Source organism: Chiloscyllium punctatum, chromosome 16 (genome assembly GCF_047496795.1).
Source record: "Chiloscyllium punctatum isolate Juve2018m chromosome 16, sChiPun1.3, whole genome shotgun sequence".
NCBI classification, from domain to species: Eukaryota; Metazoa; Chordata; class Chondrichthyes; order Orectolobiformes; family Hemiscylliidae; genus Chiloscyllium; species Chiloscyllium punctatum.
The window spans coordinates 27,682,848-27,696,824 of NC_092754.1; the positions used below are offsets into that span (position 1 = coordinate 27,682,848).

The following is a 13,977-nucleotide window of genomic DNA, read 5'->3' on the forward strand; positions in this document are numbered from 1 at the left end:
AATTTGTACCCAATCAGACTTGGGCTTGTATCTGATGCCATGCTTCACCCTCTATGGTTACAGTGAGATGTACAGTTAGAGAAGCTACAGACGTGGGAGGTACTGTAGCCAACATCACTAAGTGATAGTGTATGATATAAAGGCTGGAAATTTCCTTATTCGTGCTCTGATGCTGTTCTGGAAGCGGAATTGAAACATTCATGAAAACACTAAAATAATGAATACGTAACCACACAGTATCCACATTCCATCAGCAATTAGAATCTGGTGATAAAAACGAGCAGGTCTTACCTGTAAGGCTGTCATATTGTCCATACTGTGGCTGTAGAGGGTACATGGGAGGTTCCGGCAGATCATCAAACTGACCGTGAAGCATCACTACAAAGATAAAACAGTTGGTGGGACAGCAATAACATATTCAATTTACTTCAACTTCTCGACAAGGCTAAATTAAAGCATAAATTTCGAGAACTGATCATTACTTCAACCACTTACCTTCTGTCTTGAAGTCAATGGAAATAGGAATTTGGAGAAATCTAGAAGGGGCCCCAAAATTTCTATTAACCAATTCACACTATTGTATAGAATCAAGATCTACCACTACTCTACAATTTTTCTTTATCCCTCTATTTTATCAAGACCATTTACAATCAGTTTTCTTCTAAACCTCACTCTCCTGTTGCTCCTAGATGATCTTTCTCACCCCATATTCTCAATGTGTTGAAATCTTACTTTATCTTATTCCAACTTTTTCCCAACATTTCAAAGCTGTGGGACTCCTTTCGTAATGTTTTCCTTCCCTTTCTTCCATCACCTGCAGCTTTTTATAAATACGCACCCCGGGATCCACTATTCTTCATCATTGTCTCTCCTCTTCAACCTTGATGGTGGCTGCACTCTTCTTATCTTCAGGTCTACATTTACTCATTGCAGGAAAGGCTTCCTGGAATGCTGAATTGGCTCCATGTTTGTATACCCTTCACTTGTAGGCAGTCCGGTGAGGCAGCACAGCAAGTAACAATGAGGCTGAATTTTATGATGGTTGCATCAGGGGCAAAGACACAATTGTACCAGGGGTCACACCATTAGGCTTACTGAAGGATAGATCACTCCACAGAAAGATCCCAGTGATTTGCTCCTGTCACCTTGTCAGGAATGTTCCAACTCCAACCAACGTGGGCTACTCCTCAAAAGAAACCCCCTACCCTGATTAAGACCATGAGACATAGGAGGAGAAGTAGGCCATCAGGTCTGTTCTGCCATTCATGATGATCCTCAACTCCACTTTCCTGCCTTTTCCCTATAACCCTTGATTTTCTTCCTAATTAAAAATCTGGACCAAGTATTACAGATCCAACTCTGTGCCTAACATCTTTTGTCAACAGGTCCTCATGACTTGTTGTGGCAGGAAGGACCTTTTCCCATAATAGTGTGCAATCCAAATCAAAGATCAGAAATTATTCTGATTGCTTCCAGAGCATGGTGGCACAGTGGTTAGCACTGCTGCCTCACAGCACCAGAGACATGGGTTCAATTCCCACCTCAGGCAATTCCCACCTCAGGAATGTGTGGAGTTTGCACATTCTCCCCGTGTCTGTGTGGGTTTGCTCTGGTTTCCTCCCACAATCCAAAGATGTGCAGGTTAGCTGAATTGGCCATGCTAAATTAGGGGAATGGGTCTGGGTGGGTTGCTCTTCAGAGGGTCGGTGTGGACTTGTTGTGCTGAAGGGCCTGTTTCCACACTGTAACTAATCTAATCTAAACTGTTAAAGCTGAAACATAATTGGAAATATCTTTAATGCAACATCACCTTGATCTGGAATATACCCACGCTTTTGACAAAACATATTTTTCAGAACAGTTTTCCTCCTGCAGTCCGAGTGTGTCAACATCTTCTTGGGGTATAGTCCCATGCAACAGCCAATCAGGAGTTCTCTGGATCTCCTGCCAAAATTAGCCTCACTTACAAGTTTCCATGTAACCATGAGGTCATTCCAATTGGACTGTCTCTCATCCTGATTCCAGATCCATCCACAGATGATACAGGACAGATCAGGACCAGAACAGAGTTGATTTTTTGTCACCTATCCAGGAAGTCCCTAGGGCCATCTGAATCATAGAAGAAAAAAATAACAGAATCCCTACAGTGTGGAAACAGGCTGTTTGGCCCAAAAAGTCCACAACGATCCTCCGAAGAGTAACCCACCCAGACCTATTCCCCCTACCCTATTACTCTACATTTACCCCTGAATTATGCACCTAACCTACATATCCCTGAACATATGGGCAATTTAGCATGGCCAATTCACCTAACCTGCACATCTTTGGCTTGTGGGAGGTAACCAGAGCACCCAGCGGAAACCCACGTAGAGAGGGAGAGAATGGGCAAACTCCACACAGACAGTCACCCGAGGCTGGAACCAAACCCGGGACCCTGGCACTGTGAGGCAGTAGTGCTAACCACTGAGCCACTATGCCACCCCTACCTGAAGTGCCAATCTAAAATCAACTTGATGAGCAAATTGAGGAGAAAATGAGAGAATTCAAGATAAAAAATGCATTCAGGAGAAATTCCAGCTGTTCAGTCTAAGTATTTTTAACATTGCGTCATGCTTTTGTACTCACCAGGCAGGCAGAGAAGTACAAGGCAGGCGGCTCTTGCAGCCATGTCTGCAACCAAGATATGCTTGTTGGGTCGTTAGAATTCCACGCACACTGTCATGGACAAACAGATAGGGAGATGTTAGCAGGAAAATGACTGAGAATTGCACAGAATGGATTTGATCAAGCTGCTCCCATTGAGATTCCTCACTGTTTACAACAATAAACTGAAACCAGGGAACAATCTGCCTAACTCCCCATTAAGTGCACTCAAGCAGAACCAAACAAAAGGAGACAATTGAAAGCTCAAGTGCCTCCATTCCTTCCTCCCTCAGTCTGGCAACACAATTCCCATGTGTACCACCCACAGAGCATACCAATATGCCTGATAGCTATCCTCTGAAACAGCATCAGACAAAAGCTGCAATTGCTTCCCAAACACAAAGTCAATCTATTCTTTCCCCCTCTAATTTTTGAATGCCATGGTTTGGATGTACAGCAGAAGGCCTAATTTGGTCACAGCAATATAAATGATTCAATTGAATAACAAAGAGGACAAGGGTATTACATTGTGAGCAAACTGCTATCTATGCCACTCTGTTGGCTGTTGCAAGAAGTCAGGAGCCACTCACATCAACTACCCTATGATACCGAATGTAATTATCCATGTAAAATAAAAACAGAAATTGCTGGCGAAACTCAGCAGGTCTGGCAGGATCTATGGGGAGAAAACAGAGTTAATGTTTCAAGTCTGGTGACTCTTCATCAAAACCATCATTCATTATCCATGTGTTCACCATCAGCAGCGGGCAGTGGCAAGTTTCATGTGAATCTAGGAGTCAGTGTGCTTTGAACAAGACATTGGACTTGTACATACTGCTGTGTTTAGCGAAATGCACTCAATGAACGCAGATACATACACACAAGCGTACAGTCTACATGACGAATGACTTGCACTATGATAGTACATTTCATGACCACTGAATATTGGCAAGTGTTTTACAGTCAATTAAATACTTTTAAAGTATAGTTGCTGTTATATATATGTTTCCTCAAAGGTCTGAGAATGAGTAGATAAATACACAAAGAAAGACCTCTAGCAATTTTATAATTATGTGTATGGAGTAGGGGATGACAAAATAATGATAGGTTTGTACAATTCAATAGCTAGGCCACAATTAGAGTGCCTATGAAATTTTTGGTACTACTCAATAGCATGAAGATTAAGATTACTGAAAGTGCATTGTACACATTCAGCAAGAGTAAGACGCTTTAGTAACCAGGAGCAACACTGTACTGGCACAATATTGATTGCAGCAAGGATAATGAAAAGGAAATTTAATATAGAGTTGTATATTTCCTTGTGTTCATTCATTTGCAGGATGCTGGCATCATTGACAAGACCAGCATTCACTGTTTTGAGTAGGGGATGGACAACCCCTTGTGCTACTGCAGTCCTGTTACAATTATAAATTGTTGGCAGACATGTGATTTAATCGAGTGGCTTGTTAAATCAATTCAGAGGTCAAGTAATCGTCAACCTCATTGATGTGATACCTGTGGCATATTTCCTTCCGTAAAGGGTGTTTAGTAAAGGGTGTTTTCACCATAATCCAGCTGTTTCATGGACACCATTACCATGATTTAGCTTTTATTCAAAGTAAAAGCTGATTTATTAAATGAATGTAAATCTTCCAGCTGTCATGGTGGGATTTGAACTTAAGTCCCTGGATCATTTCTCCAAACCGCTGGATTCCTAGCTCACCAGGATCATTGCTATCCTATCATGCTCTGTATGATAAAAACACTATTTTTGCTGGTTGGTGATCATTGACAAAATGCTAATTTAAAGTGGTCACTAAAAGAAAACTTAAAAGTAAGTTCTAATGCAGTTATTGGCGCAAAGAATACTTTGCAATATGGAGGAGGTGATCTTTTCATTTAAGGGAAAAGGAAATAAATATTGGAAGTACAGGGCATAGGAATAGAGCAGATCAGTTAAGTTCAATTAGGATCACCTCAGCAAAACAAATGGAACAAAGAAAAAAGAACAGCACAGCACAGGAACAGGCCCTTCAGCCCATCAATCTCACACCAAAATATAATGTCATTCTAAACTAAAAACCTTTTGCCACTATGCGGCCTGTATCCTTCTGTTTCCTGCCTATTCATCTATATCAAGATGCCTCCCAAACATTGCTATTGTATCTTTTTGATTAGATTACTTACAGTGTGGAAACAGGCCCTTTGGCCCAACAAGTCCACACTGATCCGCCGAAGCGCAACCCACCTTGACCCATTCCCCTACATTTACCCCTTCACCTAACACTACAGGCAATTTAGCATAGCCAATTGACCTAACCTGCACATTTTTGGATTGTGGGAGGAAACCAGAGCACCCGGAGGAAATTCACGCAGACACGGGGAGAATGTGCAAACTCCACAGTCTGTCGCCTGAGGCAGGAATTGAACCCGGGTCTCTGGCGCTGTGAGGCAGCAGTGCTGACCACTGTGCCACCGTGCTGCCCATTTGAATCAATATTGTGCATAAAACAAATAACTTCATTAATCAAAGTTTGCTGAATAACTCTTAGACAGTGTCAGCAATGCTCAGTAATCTTTGAAATGATAAAAAGAAAACATTTGTACATATGCTGTGTCTCACTCTCAGACACTTCCCAAAACCATTCACTGTCAAATAACTTTTGAAATCTGGCCACTTTTATTTGGTAGGTTTACAATGTATAAGTGGCTTGATTGTACCATCTCCTCTGGCAGTGTATTCTAGGCACCTTCTGTACAACAAACTTGTCTCTCACATCTCCTTCCAACATTCCCCCCTTTTATTCTAAACCCACATCCCCTAGTAAGGGACATTTTTACCTTAGGAAAAAGACTCCAACTATCCATGCCTCTCATAATTTAGTAAACCTCTATCAGGTCACCCCTCAGCCTCCAATGTTTAAGTGAAAACAAACCATGTTTGTCCAATCACCCCTCATAGTTAATGCCCTCCAAGCCAGGCAACACCCTGGTCAGTTATTCCTGTTCCCTTTCCAAAGCTTCCACATCCTTCTGGTAGTGTGGCAACCAGAACAGTTTACCATTTTCCAAATGTGGCCTGACTAACATTCTATACAGCTGTAACACGACTTACCAATTTTTATATTCTAATCTCTAACCAATGGAGAAAGTAAGGACTGCAGATGCTAGAGATCAGAGTTGAAAAGTGTAGCACTGGAAAAGCACAGCAGGTCAGGCAGCATCCAAGAAGCAGGAGAGTCAACATCTCAGGCATAAGCCTTTCATAAGTGCCACACTTTTCCAGCGCCACACTTTGTCTCCAACCAATGGAGCAAGCATGCCATAAATCTTCTTGACCACCTTATCCACTTGTGGTTTTCTGGTGAGCCACATCTTATTCATATGTAAATAAAAAGGTTACATCTCACCTTCACACACTGCTCGCCCATTATCCTGAAAAGGACAACTCTGGCTATAATTCGGTCTTTCAGGCATTGGTAAAACTCATTTGTCACTATAAGTGTGACACATTTGGTGATATAGTGGTATTATCAATGGATTAGTAATCCAGAGATCCAGGCTAATTCTCTAGAGATATGGGTTCAGATCACACTATGGCAGCTGATGGAATTTATACTCAATTAAGTGGAGGGGGTTGTTGTGTCTGCCTGCCCTTCATGCATTTTTGTACCACTGTCTATCGTAATTTTATTTCATTTGCTTATTTAAAGCAGTAATGAGCAAATGTCTGCAAATTCCTTCTCATGGGAGGTAGGGGGTATATATACAGCTGAACCCATACCTGACCTGACATCCATGCTGTTTGAAGCACAGCAAGGAGCTATAGGGTCCCAGTCTCAGACCGGTGACGCTAAGACTAATCACACTGCCTCCCCAGACATCATCATCAGCAGTGGAATCGTGGAAGATGGTCAGGCATGGAGTCTTTGAATGTGAGAGGCAGCTACTGTACTGCACCTACTACTCAGTTGTGGCTCACTGACAGTCTCTTCCACTCTTATGCTCTGTCAGAGACATTTGGAAGGATTTGCAAATTGACAATCAACTTGTCTGGTCACATTGTACAGTTACATTCAACAGCCACCCAAAGCTTCTGGCTTAAAAGCAAGGACACTATCCACTATTGCCTTGTGAGCTATCTCCCTCAGAAACCTCAGGACATTCCAGTATCCCGGCCTCCTTCTCCAGACATTAATGGGGCAAGACAATGAGAGGGAGACAAACTCCTCAGGAAGAAATACATTAGAGAGTACCATGAATAAATTGGGGTGACCCTAGACACATGGGCTTATACAGCCTGCTCACTGTTACCTGCGCCCGCATTTCTGCAGAAGATCCCAGCTTCTGTCTTTGAAGCACTACTCAGGGTTTCCATGTCTTGCTTGACATTCTGCCTCCATGGGTTAATTGCTGCTCACTTTGATCTGGGTTGGCCCGGTCCCCGGTGTTTCTACTGTTTCTTGTACACTTAGCAACCAATTCTTGTCTCTGAATACTTCAGCTTTCATTCCTCAGCAACCCCCTTTAATGTTATCCTTATTCCCTTTGTTAATCAACACTGACCTCCACTACCTTTTCCCTACTCTGTCACTGTTAGCTAACATGACCCCCACCTCTGAAATTGCTTTGCAAAATTCAAAATACAATCAGATTGGCCATTATCTTATTGAGCTTTGTAGCAGGTTCCAGGGTCCAGTTCACTTGTTTCTGCTCCTAATTTCTTGCATCTAACCTCCTTCCTCCACTTTCTAAAGAGCCTTCTCTTCAACCCATGCGACAAACCAGTGTCCATTACCTCCTGCTCTGAGCAAAGTGAACAAACAAGTGCAAGTTATTGGTGATTAGCATCAGCGGACAGGTAATCCTCAGACTCTTACTGCCAGAGAATTGGGATTTGTGTTCAACAATCAGTTTCTTTGGCCTTGTCACAATATTCAATGTTTCTATTCTCTTTGCATTTGATACACTTCTCCATTCAAGAGGGATTACACTGCGATTAATTATTACACTGGTATTGTTTGGAGTCTCACAATTGTTGCTTCTGTTTTGACAGCAAGCTAATGCAGTTATAAGGGGAAGTTGTGTGTTTTGCCTGATCATCCAGCCACATGCATACAAACCCTAATTTCCTGTTATTGATACACTGGGTATCTCCTTCATCCTAGAATCCCTACAGTGTGGAAACAGGCCCTTTGGCCCAACAAGTCCACACCGACTTTCCGAAGAATAACCCACCCAGACTCATTCTCCTCCCCTTTTATCCTATATTTATCCCTAAATAATGCACCAAACCTACACATCCCTGAGCAATTTAGCGTGGCCAATTCACCTAACCTACACATCTTTGGATTGTGGGAAGAAAATGGAGCACCCAGAGGAAACCCACACAGATACAGGAAGAACCCACACAGACAGTCGCCCGAGGCTGGAATCAAACCCAGGTCGCTGGTGCTGTGAGGCAGCAGTGCTAAACATTGAGCCACTGTGCCGCCTGAAATCACACCATGTCCAGTGTCCAGTATTTAGTCACGTTAGCCTGTTTCGGTGCTGTACACCTCTATGACTCTATAATTGGCTACTCTCAGCCAGGACAACAGTATTGGGCTTGAGGAGGTGGGTAGAGGAATATTATATCAGCTAGGGTTGTCACTCCTTATGGGCGGCATGGTGGCTCAGTGGTTAGCACTGCTGCCTTACAGCGCCAGGGACCCGGGTTCGATTCCAGCCTTGGGCAACTCGGTCTGTGTGGAGTTTGGAGTTTGCACACTCTCCCTATGTCTGCATGGGTTTCCTCCGGGTTCTTCGGTTTCCTCCCACAATCCAAAGATGTGCAGGTCAGGTGAATTGGCCATGCTAAATTGGGAAATGGGTCTGGATGGGTTACTCTTCAGAGGGTCGGTGTGGACTTGTTCGGCCGAAGAGCCTGTTTCCACACTGTAGGGAATCTAATCATCTAATCTAATCTAATTATTCAGTGGCAAATCCGCTAAGCAGAAGTTGAGGGAAGCCACAAAATCTGTTTCGATTCTAATACTTTCTAAACAAATTCCACAGACACATTTGTCTAAACTCACACATGAGGAATACTCACTTCAGTGAAGATGAAGAGTACTCCATGCGACTGAACCCCAACAAAAGTCAGTGACTACTTCTGGTTGTGCTAAGCTAGAGTTGGCCACAACCAATTGGGATCAATTTTACACCCTTATTACTTTTCAACTTTGGGACTGTAGTGATGGAGATTGTCCCGTAATCATTGAATAGTGAAGCAATCCAAGATACGGACAGATAGCCTACGCCTGCTCTTAACTCACGGCTACGTATATATAAATTAAAGTCATTAATGTATACCAAACCTAGCAATGGTTCTGGGACTGAATAACGACTAACCACAGTATCCCTCCCTGATTCTGCAAAAAGAAAATCACAACTGTTTTCTGTTCCTCAGATAATTTTATATCGATATTCTTACTGCCCTTTTTGTTGTGTGGGCACAAATGTTGTTAATAATTGCTTAATGTGGTGCTTTACCAAAACCTTCGTTTTGAAATCAACGTACAGAACACTAACTGCACTGTCCTTATCCAACAGTAACTTGTCTCAAGGTGGTCCTCTGGAATGTACTGTTAAACAAAATTTGACACCCTGTTATTTCATCAAAACTCAAATCAAGATGCATGTTTGTCCTCAACTGTCTGTGCTGTCCTTTGTCCACTCTGACTCTTCTCTATTAGTTCTTGCCTGTTAATTTTCCCCATGACTTTTGTTTCTAGAAGCTTCTGTGCCATGATCATTAATCTTTTGTTGGGTTTGTAATTGCCAGGCATATCCAACTCTCATTTTTTTGAACAAAGATTTGCAATTTTCTGTCACTGCCTCTGACTCTTGTTTAGAGTGTTGTTTTGATAGAATTTAACATCCGTGAGACCCCTGCACGGTTTTGGCTTCAGTGCATCCTTCACCTCATCATTGCTGCCATGTCTTCAGCTGTCTGTGCTCCAAGATCTGTAACTGCTTTCCTAAAGTGCTCCGTATCTCTCCCTCCTTTAAAATGACCTTTAAAACCGATTTCCTTAGCTGTACAATCAGTGACAATTATTACACAGAAAGAAGATGGAGTCTGTTTGAACCACCTTGTCTGCACCAGCTTGCCGAACGACTAATTTCCTGCCTCCTCCCTGCAACTCTGCACATTCTTCCTTTTCAGATCACCAGTTAATGCCCTTTTGAATGAAACCTCTTATCTAATATTTCCTAATTGACTCAATGTCAAACCTTGTTCAGTAACACTCCTATATAGTGGCCTAGTAGGGACATTTTTGCTACATTAAAAGGTGTTGAGATTCTTGTTGACAAACTGATGGCAAAACGCATTAGGAATGGTTTAGAAGCAGCATCTCTGTTGGTAAAATGGAGTTGATCCTGTGGGAGATCACTGGATGAGATTCCAGCCCTTACCAGGGCAGCAAGCCAGGTCTGTGTCATTTGGAAGCCTCACAGTTCAAGCTTTCTCTGCAGGAGTCCCTGCTGTGTTCTGGCAAATCTGCAGTTGCTGGAGCACACATCTGGGTGTAATTACAGTGTATCCTCCAACCCCCTCCCCATCCATACACACACACACACACACCTCCCCCACCTCCAACTCTACAAACCCAAGGCTTCAGCAACCAACAGAACAAAGAGCTTTGACTTCGGAGTTGGGTTTTCTTTTAAGCATTCTTCTTAAAATGTACATCTAATTTTTAAAAGAAGTTTGATTCAACAGGTTTTGTTTTCGGAAAGTTATATTTGTATGAAATGCTGTAGGAAAGTCACAGACTTAGAGCCCAGACTGAGCCCAGGAATAGTTCACACCTCGCAGGGTGATCCTAATTGGGGGAATAAAAATGAAAAGCGCACAAAATGCATTTTTTCTTCAGCTTGGATTCCCACTCACTCCTTCTATAAAGTCAATTTGTACAATCCCCAAGAGTTTCTAATGAGTTAACAAGTAGATCTGAAAGATAGTTCACATGCAGCTGCAGATTTTGAAGTTTTGTCTAAAGTCAGACTATGAGGTCATCAAAGTGCCACAAGACTGCAGGAAAGTACAAAGAGAAGGATCGAAGTTACTGATCAGCCTGTATTTGTAGATCTTCCACACAATATCTAATATAGAGTGATCTTTCTTACCGGATCCGCTTGTGCAACTCCACAAATTCTCTCGCACTGAGTCTGATTGAAACACACCCCAGATGGCACACCAACTCCTGCCCCTGACTCAGGGCTCCACTGGGTCTTAAAGCCTGGTTACTTCACAACAACGTAAACCGCAGTGTCAAGGATGTCCCACAAGCTGTCCGCAATTAACTAAATGTTTAGTAACTTTCGCAGGGTCAGCAAAGTAAACGGCAGCAAAAATATTTCAGTTATTTAATTTACAAGCCGTGACTTGCCTTCTGACCACCGTCTCTATCACAGTCCCTCCTGTAGTTTATGGATATGGCTGGCGTCAGCACCAAACTGGCCATCATTACAGGGTAAACCATCAGGAGGCTGGAAGAACACAACAAGCCAGGCAGCATCAGGAGGTGGAGAAGTCAACATTTTGAGTGTAACCCTCCTTCAGATCAGGGTTGCTATGTTCTTCCAGACTCCTGTTTGTCTACCTTGGATTCCAGCATCTGCAGTTTATTTTGTCTCTAGTTACTATAGGGGAGCCAATCTTGAAATGCTGTTTGACTACATAAGCCATCACAACCCAATCTTGACTTCACCCAACATTCACATTCTGGCACATTCCCAACAGGAGTAATTAGGAAGTGATTGGGAGAAAGGACCCTATTTGAATTTCCTCCCTTTCTCTACCCTGCTGTTCCTAGTCCTGCCCTCTCTGAGATCAGCCAACTAAGCACTGACTGGGCAGTCTCAACAAGCATGTGCCAGTCAGTGCAGTGCTTCACCTGGAGGTGCAGGAAGCAGAGTCCATGAATACTGTTAAGGCTGAATTAAATGGATTGTTGATAAGCAAAGGGCTGGAAGATTATCAGGGATATGCAAGAATGTGGAGTAATCAGATTAGCCATGGTTTATTGAATGGTGGAGCAGGCTTGAGGGGCCAAGTGGCCTTCTGCTGTTCCTAATTTGAATGTACCCAATTCCCATCGACCAGCCAATTCTCCTCTAGAATCCCTCTATCTGGAAGGATGTGCCATTGAAACCCTAAGCCATACAGCTGCCCAGGAAACAAAGGCACCACCATTTGTAAGAATGTTTCCATTGAACGTGAACCAATTTCTAGTCTCGGGTGATTGTGTGAAAGAGTCGATAGTGTGGAGCTGGAAAAAGCACAGCAGGTCAGGCATCATCAGAGAAGCAGGAGGTCAACGTTTCAGGTGAGAACCTTTCATTAGTTCTCACTGTCTCCTGATTGTGTGAAAGACAAAGGATCTGACCATCTGACATCATTAGTTTGTCACCCTCTGTTTATCTTTTTGACTGTTCAAGAGTGTCACCAGCCACACATTTTTCTGTTTCTTCTTTCATCCTGTTGTTAATCAAGGCTGTCACTCTTCTGCAGCCGTGATGTGGAGGAGCCAGTGTTGGACAAAGTTAAAAATCACTCAACACCAGGTTATAGTCCAACAGGTTTATTTTGGAAGTAGTGGCTTTCACAGCACTGGTTTTTCATCAGGTAGCTATGGAACGCTATGCATAATTTATAGCAATTGACCACAATGTCATGCAGCTGAAAGGATAAATTGAACAAACCTAGATTGCTGTTAAGTATTTCATGTTTTAAAATGGGTTGCAGGTTTCAGTTCATTAATATGTACATCTCAGAACTTCTTTCAAGTCACATTCTTGAGATAACTTAGGGTTTAATTTTTTAAAAAGTGATATCTCAGCTCAGACAATGCATTAAAGGTGTAAGGTTAGAGTCTGTCTTTATCCCAATCTTGAATCAGACCGGTTCTATTTCCAAAGTAGGAATTTATAAAATGTTACATGGACTGACTACCTGCATTGATTGCCTGCAGATTATGCATTTTTTTGAACAAAATAGAGTGCATCTGCAATTACAATTCTGCAAATGCAAACTCACCCTATAGACTTATATGTGTGTGTGTACATGTGAGGCGGGGGAAGAGAGAGAGAGAGAGAGAGTGTGTGTTTGTGTGTGTGTGCACGTGTGAGTGTGAGTGCATGTGAGAGTGAGTGTTTGCTTTTATGCGTGCTTGCTCGAGTGTGTGTGAATGTGGTGGAGTATAAGCTAGTGAGAGGGTGTGTGTGGGTATGAGTGTGGGGGTGTATGTGTGTGTGTCTGAGAGAGTGTGTGTGTATGAGAGAGGGTCTGTGTGAGTGTGTGAGTATTTAAGAGTGTGAGTGTATGTGTGTGTGAGAGTGTATAATGTAGTTGGGTCACCTGTAGTCTACCAAGCATGCACACATGCAAACACACACTCTCACATGCACTCACACTCACACACATACTCACACAAACACACTCTCTCTCCCTCACATACACAAACACGCATGTATAAGTCTATGGGGTGAATTTGCATTTACAGAATTGTAATTATAGATACATTCTATTTTGTTCAAAAAGCACGCAATCTGCAGGCAATCAATGCAGGCAGTTGATCCATGTAATATTTTATAGATTCATACTTTGGAAATAGAACCAGTCTGACTCAAGATTGGGATACGGACAGACTCTAACCTCACACATGGCCTGAGCTGAGATGCCACCTTTTTTTATTAAACCTTAAGTCATCTTGAGAATGTCACTTGAAAGAAGTTCTGGGATTTACATATTAATGAATCAAAATCTGCAACTCATTCTAAAAGATAAAAGACTTAACAGCAATCTGGGTTTGTTCAGTACAGGAATATAATTTCGATTGCATGACACTGATTTTTTTGTTCTTAATTCTGTGTCTTATGATCCTGCTCCAGAGCTACCTGATGTAGGAGCAGTGTTGCAAAAGCTAATACAGGTACTTCCAAATAAACCTGTTAGACTATAACCTGGTGTTGTGTGATTTTTAACTCTTGTGCAGTTCTAAGGGAGTGCTGCACTGTCAGAGATCACACTTTTCACATAGGATGCTAAACAGTGGCTCTCTCTGCCCCTTCAAACATAAAAGACAGCACGTCAGTATTTCAAGAAAGATCAGATCTTCCTGGTGTCCATGCCAATATTTATCCTTCATATAGACTCAAGACCAAAAAGTCACCAAAATATACCCAGGGATGGAGTTGAAAGCCTGTGATAGATCATGACTCTCACCACAAAGGTTTTAAATTGCAAGAGGAATGCCACTTGTTTGGAGAGAAGTTACATTGAAA

General features: G+C 42.4%; 2 protein-coding genes across 4 annotated transcripts in view; one reads left to right on the top strand and one right to left on the bottom strand.

Annotated features, from left to right (window-relative positions):
* The window catches only part of mfap2 (microfibril associated protein 2), a 44,789-nt gene extending 33,798 nt beyond the window's left edge, over positions 1–10,991 (bottom strand). The window contains exons 1-3 of the mRNA XM_072586602.1: positions 10,819–10,991; positions 2,626–2,715; positions 292–378 (exon numbers count right to left, since the gene is read on the bottom strand). Of these exons, the coding sequence (XP_072442703.1) occupies positions 292–378; positions 2,626–2,668 (130 nt within the window). The 5' untranslated portion in view covers positions 2,669–2,715; positions 10,819–10,991. The remainder of the gene's footprint in view (positions 1–291; positions 379–2,625; positions 2,716–10,818) is intronic.
* Positions 1–13,977, top strand: part of atp13a2 (ATPase cation transporting 13A2) — a 131,346-nt gene that overhangs the window by 3,531 nt on the left and 113,838 nt on the right. The gene's annotated exons all lie outside the window — the stretch shown is intronic.